General features: G+C 40.3%; 1 protein-coding gene across 1 annotated transcript; it reads left to right on the top strand.

The window, feature by feature from the left end:
* Positions 1–6,280: 6,280 nt before the first annotated feature.
* Positions 6,281–7,913, top strand: LOC131632221 (uncharacterized). The gene is made up of 2 exons (XM_058903002.1): positions 6,281–6,583; positions 6,924–7,913. Exons 1-2 carry the CDS (start codon positions 6,281–6,283, stop codon positions 7,911–7,913), a joined length of 1,293 nt encoding a protein of 430 aa, XP_058758985.1.
* The last annotated feature ends 4,086 nt before the right edge of the window (positions 7,914–11,999 follow it).

Here is an 11,999-nt window from a genome sequence, read left to right as displayed (position 1 = left end):
TTTTTTAGGATTACCAATTTCCTAAAAAAGAAAAGGGAAAACTAACGAAGGAACAAAATGACATTTTTATTTATTGACAGTCATTTCTTGAAACAAAGACCCTATAAAACAAAACTCTATTGCTTTGGGCGAAGCAAAGAGGGACATTTTCCTAAGAAATAGTAAAATGCAAAGCCCTATGAAACATCTCTTCACCCTGGGCTATGGTGAGAGGACAAAATAACGGTGAAAGTTCCTACTTAGGAGTGCAAACAACAGTCGAAACTTCGACAGCCGTCCAGTAGTGGCGAACCCCATTATGCACTAGGTAATCTGGCACCTTAGGCTTAAGCTGGCCTATGGTAGGTCTTGATTTACCAACCACTGTCTTTGCAACACTCAGACAATATTCTTCTGCTTCAGCAGACTGAGCGGTGTGAGCATACCCATTTCCAAGTGGAGTATGTCGGTTTTTCTTTTGAGGAAACTTCCAATCTTCTGAATGCAGAGACTCGTTGTCGGAGACACTTTCGAGATCATCCTCTTCTGTATTTTGATCTTGCTCTTCTCCCAAGATGGCATTGACTATGTATGTAAACTCTAAATCCGTAGCCTCGGAAGGTGACTTGGGGATATAATCCTCAATGATGACTTCACCAGTCGATGATGATGAATAACAAGGTTTGTATATCTCTTTTGGCTGAGTAAGGTACTCGTAATCAATGTTCCATCCAGTTGGAACAATGTCTTCAAGAGAGATTTTTGAACTTTCAGGAGCGGATTATTTCACCATGTAGTCGAATTTTCCACTCGGTTCTCCTAATGTATCCCAAGTTTCTTCGGGGATAGGAGGAAATTCTTCTGATGAACAATGACTTCTGGTGGTGAAGCTGTTAGTAACTTCGTTACTGCTTGGTTGAGTCTTACTTTCAGATCCTTTATTCGGATAACAGCAAGGTGAATCAGACTCTGGTAGGGAGACGTATCCTGCTCTATGAAGATAGGATAGCCATTCCTCTTCATCGATGTTTTCCGTACCGATGGTATTGACTGCTTGTTGAACAGGTTGAAGAAAACCTCCACTGTGGAAAGTTTCTTGAATTAGAAGAACTACCTCAATTCCTGGAATAGCCTTTGATGATGTCGGAAAGAATCCAACTCTTGTTATGTTCTTGTTATTGGTATGAATATTAATGTGCCCCCAACCACCCACTGGTAGTGCCATCCTTTACAACTTGGATTGCATCTTTGTAGGAAGAAATAGACACTGCTTTCTCTTTTCCTTTTTCCTTGTCCAAGGAAAGTGCTTGGAATTTAGTTCCAGCGACTTCTTTTGGTTCTATGTCGGAGAATGATGACAGGTTACTGACGATCAAAGCTCGTTCTCCACATACGGTTACCAATTTGTCATTTCTTATGAACTTCAATTTTTGATGAAGCGTTGAAGTAATTGCCCCAGCCTCATGAATCCATGGGCGACCTAGAAAACAACTGTATTGCGCCGGGATATCCATAACTTGGAAAGTGATTTTGAACGTCTGAGGTCCAATAGTTATGGGAAGATCTATTTCTCCAAAAACTGACTTTCTTGATCCATCAAATGCTTTGACGATGACATGACTGTCCCTTAACGGGTAATCTTTGAAAGATAATCTTGACAATGTTGATTTTGGCATGACGTTGAGAGAGGATCCATTGTCTATTAGGACTCCTGTGAGTACATCACCCATGCAGCTAACTGAGATGTGAAGTGGAAGATTATGGTCCACTCCTTCTTTAGGAAGATCTTCGTCACAGAAACTCAGATTAGTTCCAACGGAGATGTTGGCAATGATGTTGTTGAATTGTTCCATGGTAACACTTGGTTCTACGAAAGCTTGTTCCAAAACTTTCTGTAGAGCTTCCCTATGAGCTTCAGAACTTAATAGCAGGGAGAGAACAGATATCCTAGATGGAGTATGTAGAAGTTGGTCTTCAATGTTGTATTTACTCCTCGGGATTAATTTCAAGATCTCATCATTTTCTTTCGCTTGAGTAGCATTGGTCGGATGATTGTCTTGCCTATGCGGTGCTTCTTCCGAAGGTTTTTCCACATTTTCTGTTGTTCTGTTGAAGACTCGTCCACTTCTGGTGACTCGACTAACATCAACAATGTTGACAACAGACGGTAATGGTATTTCCTTACCATTTTCAATGAATGTAGCGTTGTACTTGTATGGTATAGCCTTGCTGGACTCATACAGTACAGGACCTGGTAAGTAGATGACTAATGGAACAATTGTTGTTTTCCTGCTGTCATACTTAACTTGCGTTGGTTTACCTTGATTAATTTGAGGAGATACAGTAAAGACTTCGTCATATTCTCTGTTGGCATGAACTGTAATGGTATTATCATCCATTAGTTTCTGAATGTCGTTGCGAACACGTAAACAACCTCGTGAATTTCTTCGACAGATTCTGCATCTACTGTAAGGATGGAAATCCGTTCCAAAGTAGGCAAGTCCATTTAAAGTCTTATGGAACCTGACTACCGATCCTTCGAGATCTTCAACTTTGTAGATCTTGTACTCTCCTGGACATCCTTGAACCATGTTGACGTCGTACTCAGTTTTGACTCGGATGTGTTGAATCCATCCTAAGTCCATTTGTTCTTGTAATGCAGCTTGAACTACAGCACATCCTTGATTATTCTTTGGACAAATTTCACATGTGAAGTAGTTGTGAGGTGGTACGTGGCCGTATCCAGCTTGTCTAGCATGCATTTTGACGAGATTTTCCCCTATCTGACGAATGTCGTAGATTTGAATGACATTGGAATGTTGATCTATCAAATTCACTGAAGCTTCTTTGTGCTGCGGCAAAGGATTTGCCTGGACATTGGGATTAGTATCTTTGAAGGATAGCATTCCGCTCTTCACTAATCTTTGGACGTCGATCTTGAAATGGAGACAACTCTCAATGTTGTGACCTGGTCCCCCTGATGATAGGGACAAGATTGGTCAGCCTTGAACCAATGTGATGATTCATATGCAGGATTGGGAGGGCTCTTTGTCTCAATGAGTCCTTTTGCCAATAGTGTTGGAAACAATTCCGCATACGGCGTTGGTACGGGGTCAAAGGGAGGATACCTTTGTGCCCAATTGTTGTAATTTGGAGGTCGAACCTGTTGCTGAGGTTGCTGCGACCTTTGTTGCAATGGCTGGTGCTGAGTTAACAATCGGAGTTCTTGTTGCAATTTGAGGTTGAAATCTCTTTCTTGCTTTTTGCAAGATATTGCTGACGTCTTGATCCTTTTTCTTCTGGAAAGAACTTCCATACTTCCTTGGACCAATAGAAGATTCTGGTTCTTTATTCAAGCGTCCTTCTCGAACTGCTTCTTCTAAACGTACACCCATGTTTACCATCTCTGTAAAATCACTAGGTGTACTTGAAACCATCCGTCCGTAGTAAAATGGACTCAATGTCTTGAGATAGATTTTTGTCATTTCTTTCTCTTCAAGTGGTGGACAGATCTGAGCAGCAACTTCACGCCATCTTTGAGCGTATTCCTTGAAGCTTTCTCTATCCTTTTGAGTCATGGCCCGGAGTTGATCTCTGTCGGGAGCCATATCCAGATTGTACTTATACTGTTTGACAAAGGCCTCTCCGAGGTCTCGAAAAGTACGAATCTCTGAACTGTCCAAGTTCATGTACCATTTGAGTGTAGCACCAGTTAGGCTGTCTTGAAATTAGTGAATGAGCAATTATTGATTATCAGTTTGAGTTGACATTCTTCGAGCGTACATCACGAGGTGACTTTGTGGGCATGAATTCCCTTTGTACTTCTCGAACTCTGGTACTTTGAATTTGTGAGGAATCTTAACATTTGGAACCAGACAGAGGTCTGCAGCGTTCTTTCCAAATAGATCTTGTCCTCGGAGAGTCTTGAGTTCCTTCTGCATTTGCAGAAATTGTTCCTGGAACTCGTCCAATCTTTCATACACGCCAGCGTCCTCACTAGGAGCATGATGATATACTTGTCCGCCCGGTGGAGGAAAAGTATGCATAATCGGCTGTGGAGAAGCCATGACAGCGGATCTTGGTATCTCAGCATTCTGTTGTGCGTAACCCATTGCCGTTTCTCTTGGAACTTCAATTTCCAGAGGTCTGTGATCAGTCACCATTTATGTTAGTATTTCACCATTTAAAAAGTAAGAATTCAGGTAAACTGTCTGATTTAACACGCATTTTTAAGTTATCCGAGTTCTTTTTAGTAAAAAACCTAATTTTCTTAGAGCAATCTCTTTCTGGTTCCTTTTTACGCTCTTTTGGGTATAATTGGTGGTTTCAGGTTTATGAGCATGGATGTCCAAAAATAGGAGCACAAAAACTGGGACAGGCAAGCAAGAAAAGAAGAAAATCCAAGTCAAGGCAGCCCATACGCGTATGGCCAACATGATAAGCGTATGGCTCAATGAGCTCCAAGTCCCATACGCTTTCCTAGAAGTCCTAGGCAAAAAACAAGTCTGCTCATACGCGTATGGAAATGTCATAAGCGTATGTGCAAAATTGGCTCTGCTCATACGCGTATAGGGAGTCTCATACGCGTATGAGGCCCAAAACATTGCCCATCTCAGATCTATATAAACCAGTACTGCGAATTTCACCAGGTTGGAGGATTTTTGACGGCAAAGACACATTTAGAACGCTGGAGAACTCAGAATTTGGCAAGGGTTTCACATTATTCAAGAGTTTACACAATTGAAGATTGATTCCTCGACAGATTTTGTAATGTCAACAATTCTTTTCATTGTTTTATTTTCTGTTATGAGTAGCTAAACCCCCTATTGCTAAGGGGGGTGACCCTGATTCTGAATGTACTGAATTCGAATTTGTTAATGCAGTAATTTTGTTATTCATTATTAAATTGATTCGTTCTTATTTTCGTTCTTAATGCTTAAACTGTCGGAAAAACGGATTATGAGTTTTTATAAATATTGAGCTGGGCAGCCATTGTTTATCGACCTGAATGAGAACATTTGATAATAAATATTGTCTAGGACTAGAAATATTTTATCTTAACCGGAAAATTCTCGATATTTGAATGCTTGATCATAACCGTAATTGACTATGGATATAGAAATTAGGGTGTGTGTTCAAAGATCTTCTCACTAAGGATTTAGGATTAGATGCTCTAGAGAACCGGTAATCAATTGTTGTGAATTATATTATTGCACTGATAAGTCGAAATTATTGCAGGCAGAATCATTCACCTACCCCTAGCATACTACTCATATCTGTTATTCGTTCAATTATTTTACTCGTTTTTCTAAATTGCATATTTTAGTCATATATTTACCAACTGAACCAATTACCAGAGATCTTTTGTTTAATTGAAATTATCTTTAAACTCTATGTCCTCAAGCATTCCTTGAGATCGACATTCGGAGAAAACTCCTTTTATCACTACAATAGGCAGAAATAGTACACTTGCTATTTTCCTATCAAGTTTTTGGCGCCGTTTCCGGGGACTGCCAAAGATAATAGAGTTAACAGATTAATTTCAATTAAAATTTTGTTGCTCCGCGACTCAAATTTTATTTTCTGTATTATAGTTACTTTTGTACTTTTCTCATACTAACCTCTGTCTAATCTGTGTATGCGAGGTAAGGCCTCAGCTGATTTTCCTTTTGACGCAGAACCAGAAAGATCTTTGCGTGCTAGTCTACGACAGGCTAAACGAGAAAGACTGGCAGAATCAGAAAGAGAGGAAGAAATCATTATTCACTCTGAACATTCAGATTCAGAGTCAGACGCAGGTTCACATCCAGAAGTTCATATCATGGCTGACTTACCTCCTCCGGAAAGACTTTTGGGTGATTATGGCAGAGAAAATAAACCGGTAAATGTTGCTCACTTCCAGTTGCACCCGGCAACCATCCGTCAGCTGGAAAGTAAACCTTTTTCAGGCAAAGTCAATGAAGATGCCAACAAGCACCTACAAAAGTTCCTGACGATGACCACATCATTAAAAATTGAGGTACATTCAGAAGAGGCAAAAAGGTTGGTCATGTTTCCATTCACTTTATCTGAAGACGCTGAAGAATGGTTCTATTCCCTACCTGCAGGAAGTATTACTACTTGGCAATAGATGGAGACAGCATTTTTGAATGAGTATTTTCCAGCCTCTGTGTATATCCGTAAGAGGTATGACATTTTGAATTTTAAACAGAAGGATGGAGAGTCACTTGGAGATGCTTACAAATGGTTTTAGAGGTGTTTAGTTGCATGTCCCACTCATAATCTGGACGCAACTGAACAAATGCAGAACTTTGTGAATGGGTTGAAATTGAAGACTAAGCAACTTATTGATATAGCTGCCGGTGGCTCAACTAATTTCTCAACAACCACTGGTATTAAGAAGATTATTGAGGCTATTGCTGCAAATGAGCATTTGGAGCTATATGATCGTACTGTGAGTCAACCTGAAGGAAAAATTGATTTAAAACTAGCAAATCAGGTTGTGAACATGGAAGACCAAATTAAAGCTAAAGTGGGGAGAAGATTGAAAGGTATGAATTTAGGTACTCATACGGTAGCTCAAGTTCAACCTGCTCAAGCGATGGTCTGTGAAATTTGTGGCGGACCACACTTTGCCATTCATTGTGTTGCTACTGCGGAACAAGTGGAGGCTATTAAGTTCTTGAGGCAGAATAACCCCTATTCCAATACTTATAATCCAGGGTGGAAGAATCATCCAAATTTTTCTTGGAAGTATTAGCAGGGTAATGCTCCAAAGCAAGTTCCTCAACAGCAACAGTATATGCCTCAGCAATAACCACCTTACCAGCAACAATATCAGCCACCTCAGCAATCCTATCAACAACAAGGACCGAAGAAAGCAGATTGGGAGATTGCCATTGAAATAATGCTTCTATCAAAAATCTTGAAATTCACTTGGGCAGATAGCACAGCAGATCACGAGCTCTCAAGCACCAGGTGCTTTACCGAGTGCAACTGTGACAAATCCAAGAGAGCATAATAATGTGAGTGCAGTAACTACAAGAAGTGGAAAAGCGACCGAAGTGCCTGAAAAGATAGTTGAGGAAGAAGATACACTGCTTGAAATGGATCTTGAAATCTTAGAAAACAAAACACCACCTACAGAAGAAGTAGTATTGAAGCCAGTTGTGAAGGAAAAGCCCACTGAGCCAAAGCCCATAATAAAGCTCCCATTTCCACAAAGGAACAAGAAGCAGAAGCAGGACGAGAAAAACTTTCAGAAGTTTGTAGAAATGTTCAGGAAGTTGGAAATCAACATCCCATTCTCTGAGGCACTCGAGCAGATGCCTATTTATGCTAAATTCATGAAGGACATCATATCCAAGAAGCGCACCACTGACACTGACTCTGTTATACTAACTGAAACTTGTAGTGCTATTTTGCAGGGTATGAAGATTCCAGCGAAGAAGCCAGATAGAGGCTCAGTTACTATTCTGTGCACCATTGGAGATAGGTCCTTTAAAAGGGCTCTGATTGATTTGGGGGCTAGTGTGAGCCTTATGCCTTTGTCCATCTACAGGAAACTCGGGATTGGAAGAGTTCAAGACACCAGAATAACACTTCAATTTGCCGATCACTCAGTGAAGAAGCCATTTGGGATTGTTGAGGATGTTCTGGTTAAAGTTGATAAATTTGTTTTTCCTGTTGATTTCGTAATTTTGGAAATGCCGGAAGATGAGGAGATACCTCTGATTATGGGTAGACCATTTTTAGAGACAGGTAGATGTATGATAGACATTGAGAATGGTACCATGACTCTTAAGGTTTATGATGAGGACCTGAAAATTAATGTGAGAAACACTATGAAGCACAAAGAGGATATAGGTACAAATCACTCAGTGGAAGTGATTAATCAGATAGTAGCCGACAACATTCAGAGTAGTTTCCCATAATCACCGTTAGAAAGAGTTATGTGTTTGTCAACTGGGGATATTGAGGACAATGGTAGTGAGAAGGAAAAAGAAATTCTTGCTCTACTTGATGCACAACCACCTTGGTTGAAATCCAAACCACACCGGTTGGAGGATTTAAGAGGTTCAGCAGAAACAGAAACTGAAAAGGGAAACAAAACAGGTACAAGCTCTGAGTTAAATTAACTACCTGTTAATCTTAAATATGTTTTTCTAGAATCTGGAGAAAAATGTCCTGCTATTATCAATTCTGAGTTAAATGAAAAAGATGTTGAAAAGTTGATACAGGTACTTAAGAGGCACAGGAGTGCTATTGGGTGGACTATCGAGGATATAAAAGGAATTATCCCCACGGTATGCATGCATAAAATACTGATGGAGGATAATCAGAAACCGGTAGTACAACCTCAAAGGAGGTTAAATCCAGCAATGAAAGAAGTGGTGAGGAAAGAGGTTGTAAAGTTGTTGGAGGCGGGATTAATTTATCCTATTTCTGATATTTCTTGGGTGAGTCCAGTACATGTGGTACCGAAGAAAGGGGGAACCACAGTGGTCTTGAATGAAAAAAATGAATTGATTCCAACTTGCACAGTAACAGGGTGGCGAGTATGTATTGATTACAGAAGACTCAACACTGCAACAAGGAAGGATCATTTTCCTCTCCCTTTTATTGATCAGATGTTAAAGAGACTTGCAGGTTATGAGTATTACTGTTTTCTGGATGGATATTCGGGGTACAATCAGATTTCTGTAGCCCCAGAAGATCAGGAGAAGACTGCATTCACATGCCCTTATGGTATTTTTGCTTACAGACGAATGCCATTTGGGTTATGCAATGCCCTAGCCACGTTTCAGAGATGTATGACATCTATATTCGCCGACATGCTTGAAAAGCATATGGAGGTGTTTATGGATGACTTTTCTGTTTTTGGTTCTTCTTTTGATATTTGTTTAGCTAACTTATCTCTTGTTTTGAAAAGATGTCAGGAAACTAACCTTATTCTTAATTGGGGAAATTCCATTTTATGGTGCAAGAAGGTATCGTGCTTTGCCACAAGATTTCCCATAAAGGAATTGAAGTGGACAAAGCCAAAGTGGAGGTGATAGCTAATCTTCCACCCCCCGTGAATGAAAAGGGGATAAGGAGTTTTTTAGCACATTCAGGCTTCTATCGCAGGTTTATCAAAGACTTCTCAAAAGTGGCCAAACCATTAACTGATTTGCTTGTCAAAGACAAGCCCTTTAATTTTGATAGTAATTGTTTAGCAGCTTTTGAGACTTTAAAGAGTAAGTTGAGTACTGCACCTGTTGTAATAGCCCCCGATTGGTCGTTACCTTTTGAAATTATGTGTGATGCAAGTGACATTGCTGTGGGGGCTGTTTTGGGACAAAGAAAGGACAAACTATTACATGTGATATATTACGCTAGTCATGTCCTTAATTCGGCCCAAATGAATTATGCAACTACCGAAAAGGAGTTGTTGGCCGTGGTTTATGCTTTTGACAAATTCAGGTCTTATTTGCTTGGGTCTAAAGTTATAGTTTATACTGATCATGCTGCTTTAAAGTATTTGTTTGCTAAGTAGGAATCCAAGCCTAGACTTTTGAGGTGGATACTTCTCCTTCATGAATTTGATCTTGAAATCAAAGATAAAAAAGGGTGTGAGAATACAGTTGCAGATCACTTATCTCACATGTCCCCAATTAAAGAAACTGAAGAGGAACATCCAATCCAAGACACATTTGCGGATGAGAGAATCCTAGCTGTGACTGGAACCCCATGGTTTGCTGACTATGCAAATTACTTGGTAGGTGGAGTTGTACCTGATGATTTTAATGCTAACCAAAAGAAAAAGTTTCTTTATGATTGCAGGTTTTATTTGTGGGATGACCCATTCCTATACAAACGGGGAGTGGATGGCCTAATCAGAAGATGTGTTACCGAAGAAGAGCAGAGAGATATACTGAAGGCTTGTCACGATTCCGAGTGTGGAGGACACTCTATTGGCCTACTCTATTCAAGGATGCCCACTACTTAGTCCGAGAATGTGATAGATGCCAAAGAACAGGTAATATCACAAGGAGAAACCAGATGCCGCAGAATTCCATGTTGGAGGTAGAACTGTTTGATGTGTGGGGTATTGATTTTATAGGACCGTTTCCACCATCATTCAGAAAGAATTACATTTTGGTGGCGGTCGATTATGTGTTCAAGTGGGTAGAAGCTGTAGCATTAGCCACAAATGATGCTAAAGTAGTTGTGAGTTTTCTCAGACACAATATCTTTTCCCGGTTTGGGGTACCAAGAGCTTTGATTAGTGATGAAGGCACTCACTTTCTGAATAAGCTTATGGAGAATTTGTTAAAAAAGTACAATGTGAAGCACAAAATTGCAACACCGTATTACCCTCAGACGAGTGGACAGGTGGAAGTTTCCAACAGGAAGATCAAGCAGATATTGGAAAAGACTGTTAATGCTTCTAGGAAAGACTGGGCTGTGAAATTGGATGACGCGCTCTGGGCTTACAGGACAGCATTCAAAACACCTATAGGTATGTCTCCTTATCAGCTTGTTTATGGTAAAGCTTGTCATTTGCCGCTCGAACTCGAGCACAAGGCATTTTTGGCCACCAAATTCTTAAACCTCGATTCTAAAAAAGTTGATGGTTCCCGAATTCTCCAACTCCATGAGTTAGAAGAATTTAGGAACTATGCTTATGAGAATGCCAAAATATATAAAGAAAACACAGAAAAAATGGCATGATCAGAGGATCGAGAAGAAAGAATTTTGGGAAGGGCAATTTGTTTTATTGTTCAACTCCAGGTTGAAGCTATTCCCTGGGAAGTTAAAGTCAAGGTGGTCTGGACCGTTCGCGGTCACTAAAGTATTCCCTCATGGAGCGGTGGAGGTTAAAAACCCAAGTAATGGGGATATTTTCAAAGTCAACGGACAGAGGTTGAAACCTTACTATCAAAGTCAAGAGGTAGGTCTGATTAACTATCTTCGTCTCACATCTTGATGTGGAGACCGTCGAGCCATGCGACGTTAAACGCAGCGCTGCTTGGGAGGCAACCCAACGAAGGTATGATTTCTTTTTGCCACAAATTTCTTTAATGTTAAAAAAAAAAACAAAAACAAAATTTAAGCTGTCCATACACGTATGGGGTCAGGCATACGCGTATGAGTTTTGAAAACGTAGAATTTTCTCTGCCAGTTAGCGTATGATACGCGTATGGGCGTACTGATACGCTGCCATACGCGTATTGCTCTTCATACGAGATCGGCATACGCGTTTTTGCATTTGGTGACCATTGGCATACGCGTATGAGTAGTGTGATACGCGTATGGCCTTGCAACTTCGCGTCTGATACGCGTATGGGCGTTCTGGCCCCACTATTTATAATTTTCTGCCATTTCCAGTTCATTTTTCTGTTTTTCCATACGCATTCTCTCGTATTGCTCTTGCCTTTCTGCAAAATTTTGGGTTTTTGTGTGTCTGTCTCTAAGTTGCAGGTTTCATCATTCCTTGATTCTCAACAAATGGCACGTTATGATCGTAATAGATTCAGATCTGCTATACACCATGCAAAGTTTAAAATTTTGGTCACTCGGAACGTCATCGAAGAAAGGGCCTGGACGATACAACCAGAGGAATTAAGTGACGTCCAAGCTGTTATTCAGGAGCAAAAATTAACATTCTTGAATGATTATAGCAGACCAGTTAGCAAAATGTTGATCCAAGAATTTTATGCCAATGCCTTTAGGATGGATTCAGAGGAAGATTCAGTTCTGGAATCTAGAGTTCGGGGAAAAGGGTGAATTTCAGTGCTGAAAAAATTAACAGGGTGTTGAAGTCACAGCCGCTCAATGAACACTGTCTGTATCAGGAGATCAAATCATCAATGAGGAGATTTTGGCCGTATGATGAGATGAAAAATTTGCTGCTTCAAGAAGGAAAAAATTGGCAACCCACTTCCAGAGCCTCTCCTTCGAAAATGCTAGTGGTGGATATGGCCCCAATTCCTAAAGCTTGGGCTTTCTTCATCCATCACACTCTGAGCACCAAC

The sequence above is a fragment of the Vicia villosa genome, unplaced genomic scaffold (genome assembly GCF_029867415.1).
Source record: "Vicia villosa cultivar HV-30 ecotype Madison, WI unplaced genomic scaffold, Vvil1.0 ctg.000916F_1_1_3, whole genome shotgun sequence".
Taxonomy (NCBI): Eukaryota; Viridiplantae; Streptophyta; class Magnoliopsida; order Fabales; family Fabaceae; genus Vicia; species Vicia villosa.
Note: the sequence above shows the minus strand (reverse complement) of the source record. Positions and strands in the feature narration are given on the sequence as shown.

Bases quoted from the DNA above. Each gene is read 5' to 3' on its own strand.
- LOC131632221 (XM_058903002.1), top strand. From the start codon at position 6,281: ATGCAGAACTTTGTGAATGGGTTGAAATTGAAGACTAAGCAACTTATT. The intron at 6,584-6,923 runs GTCTGTGAAATT...TCACTTGGGCAG, and splicing joins TTCAACCTGCTCAAGCGATG to ATAGCACAGCAGATCACGAG.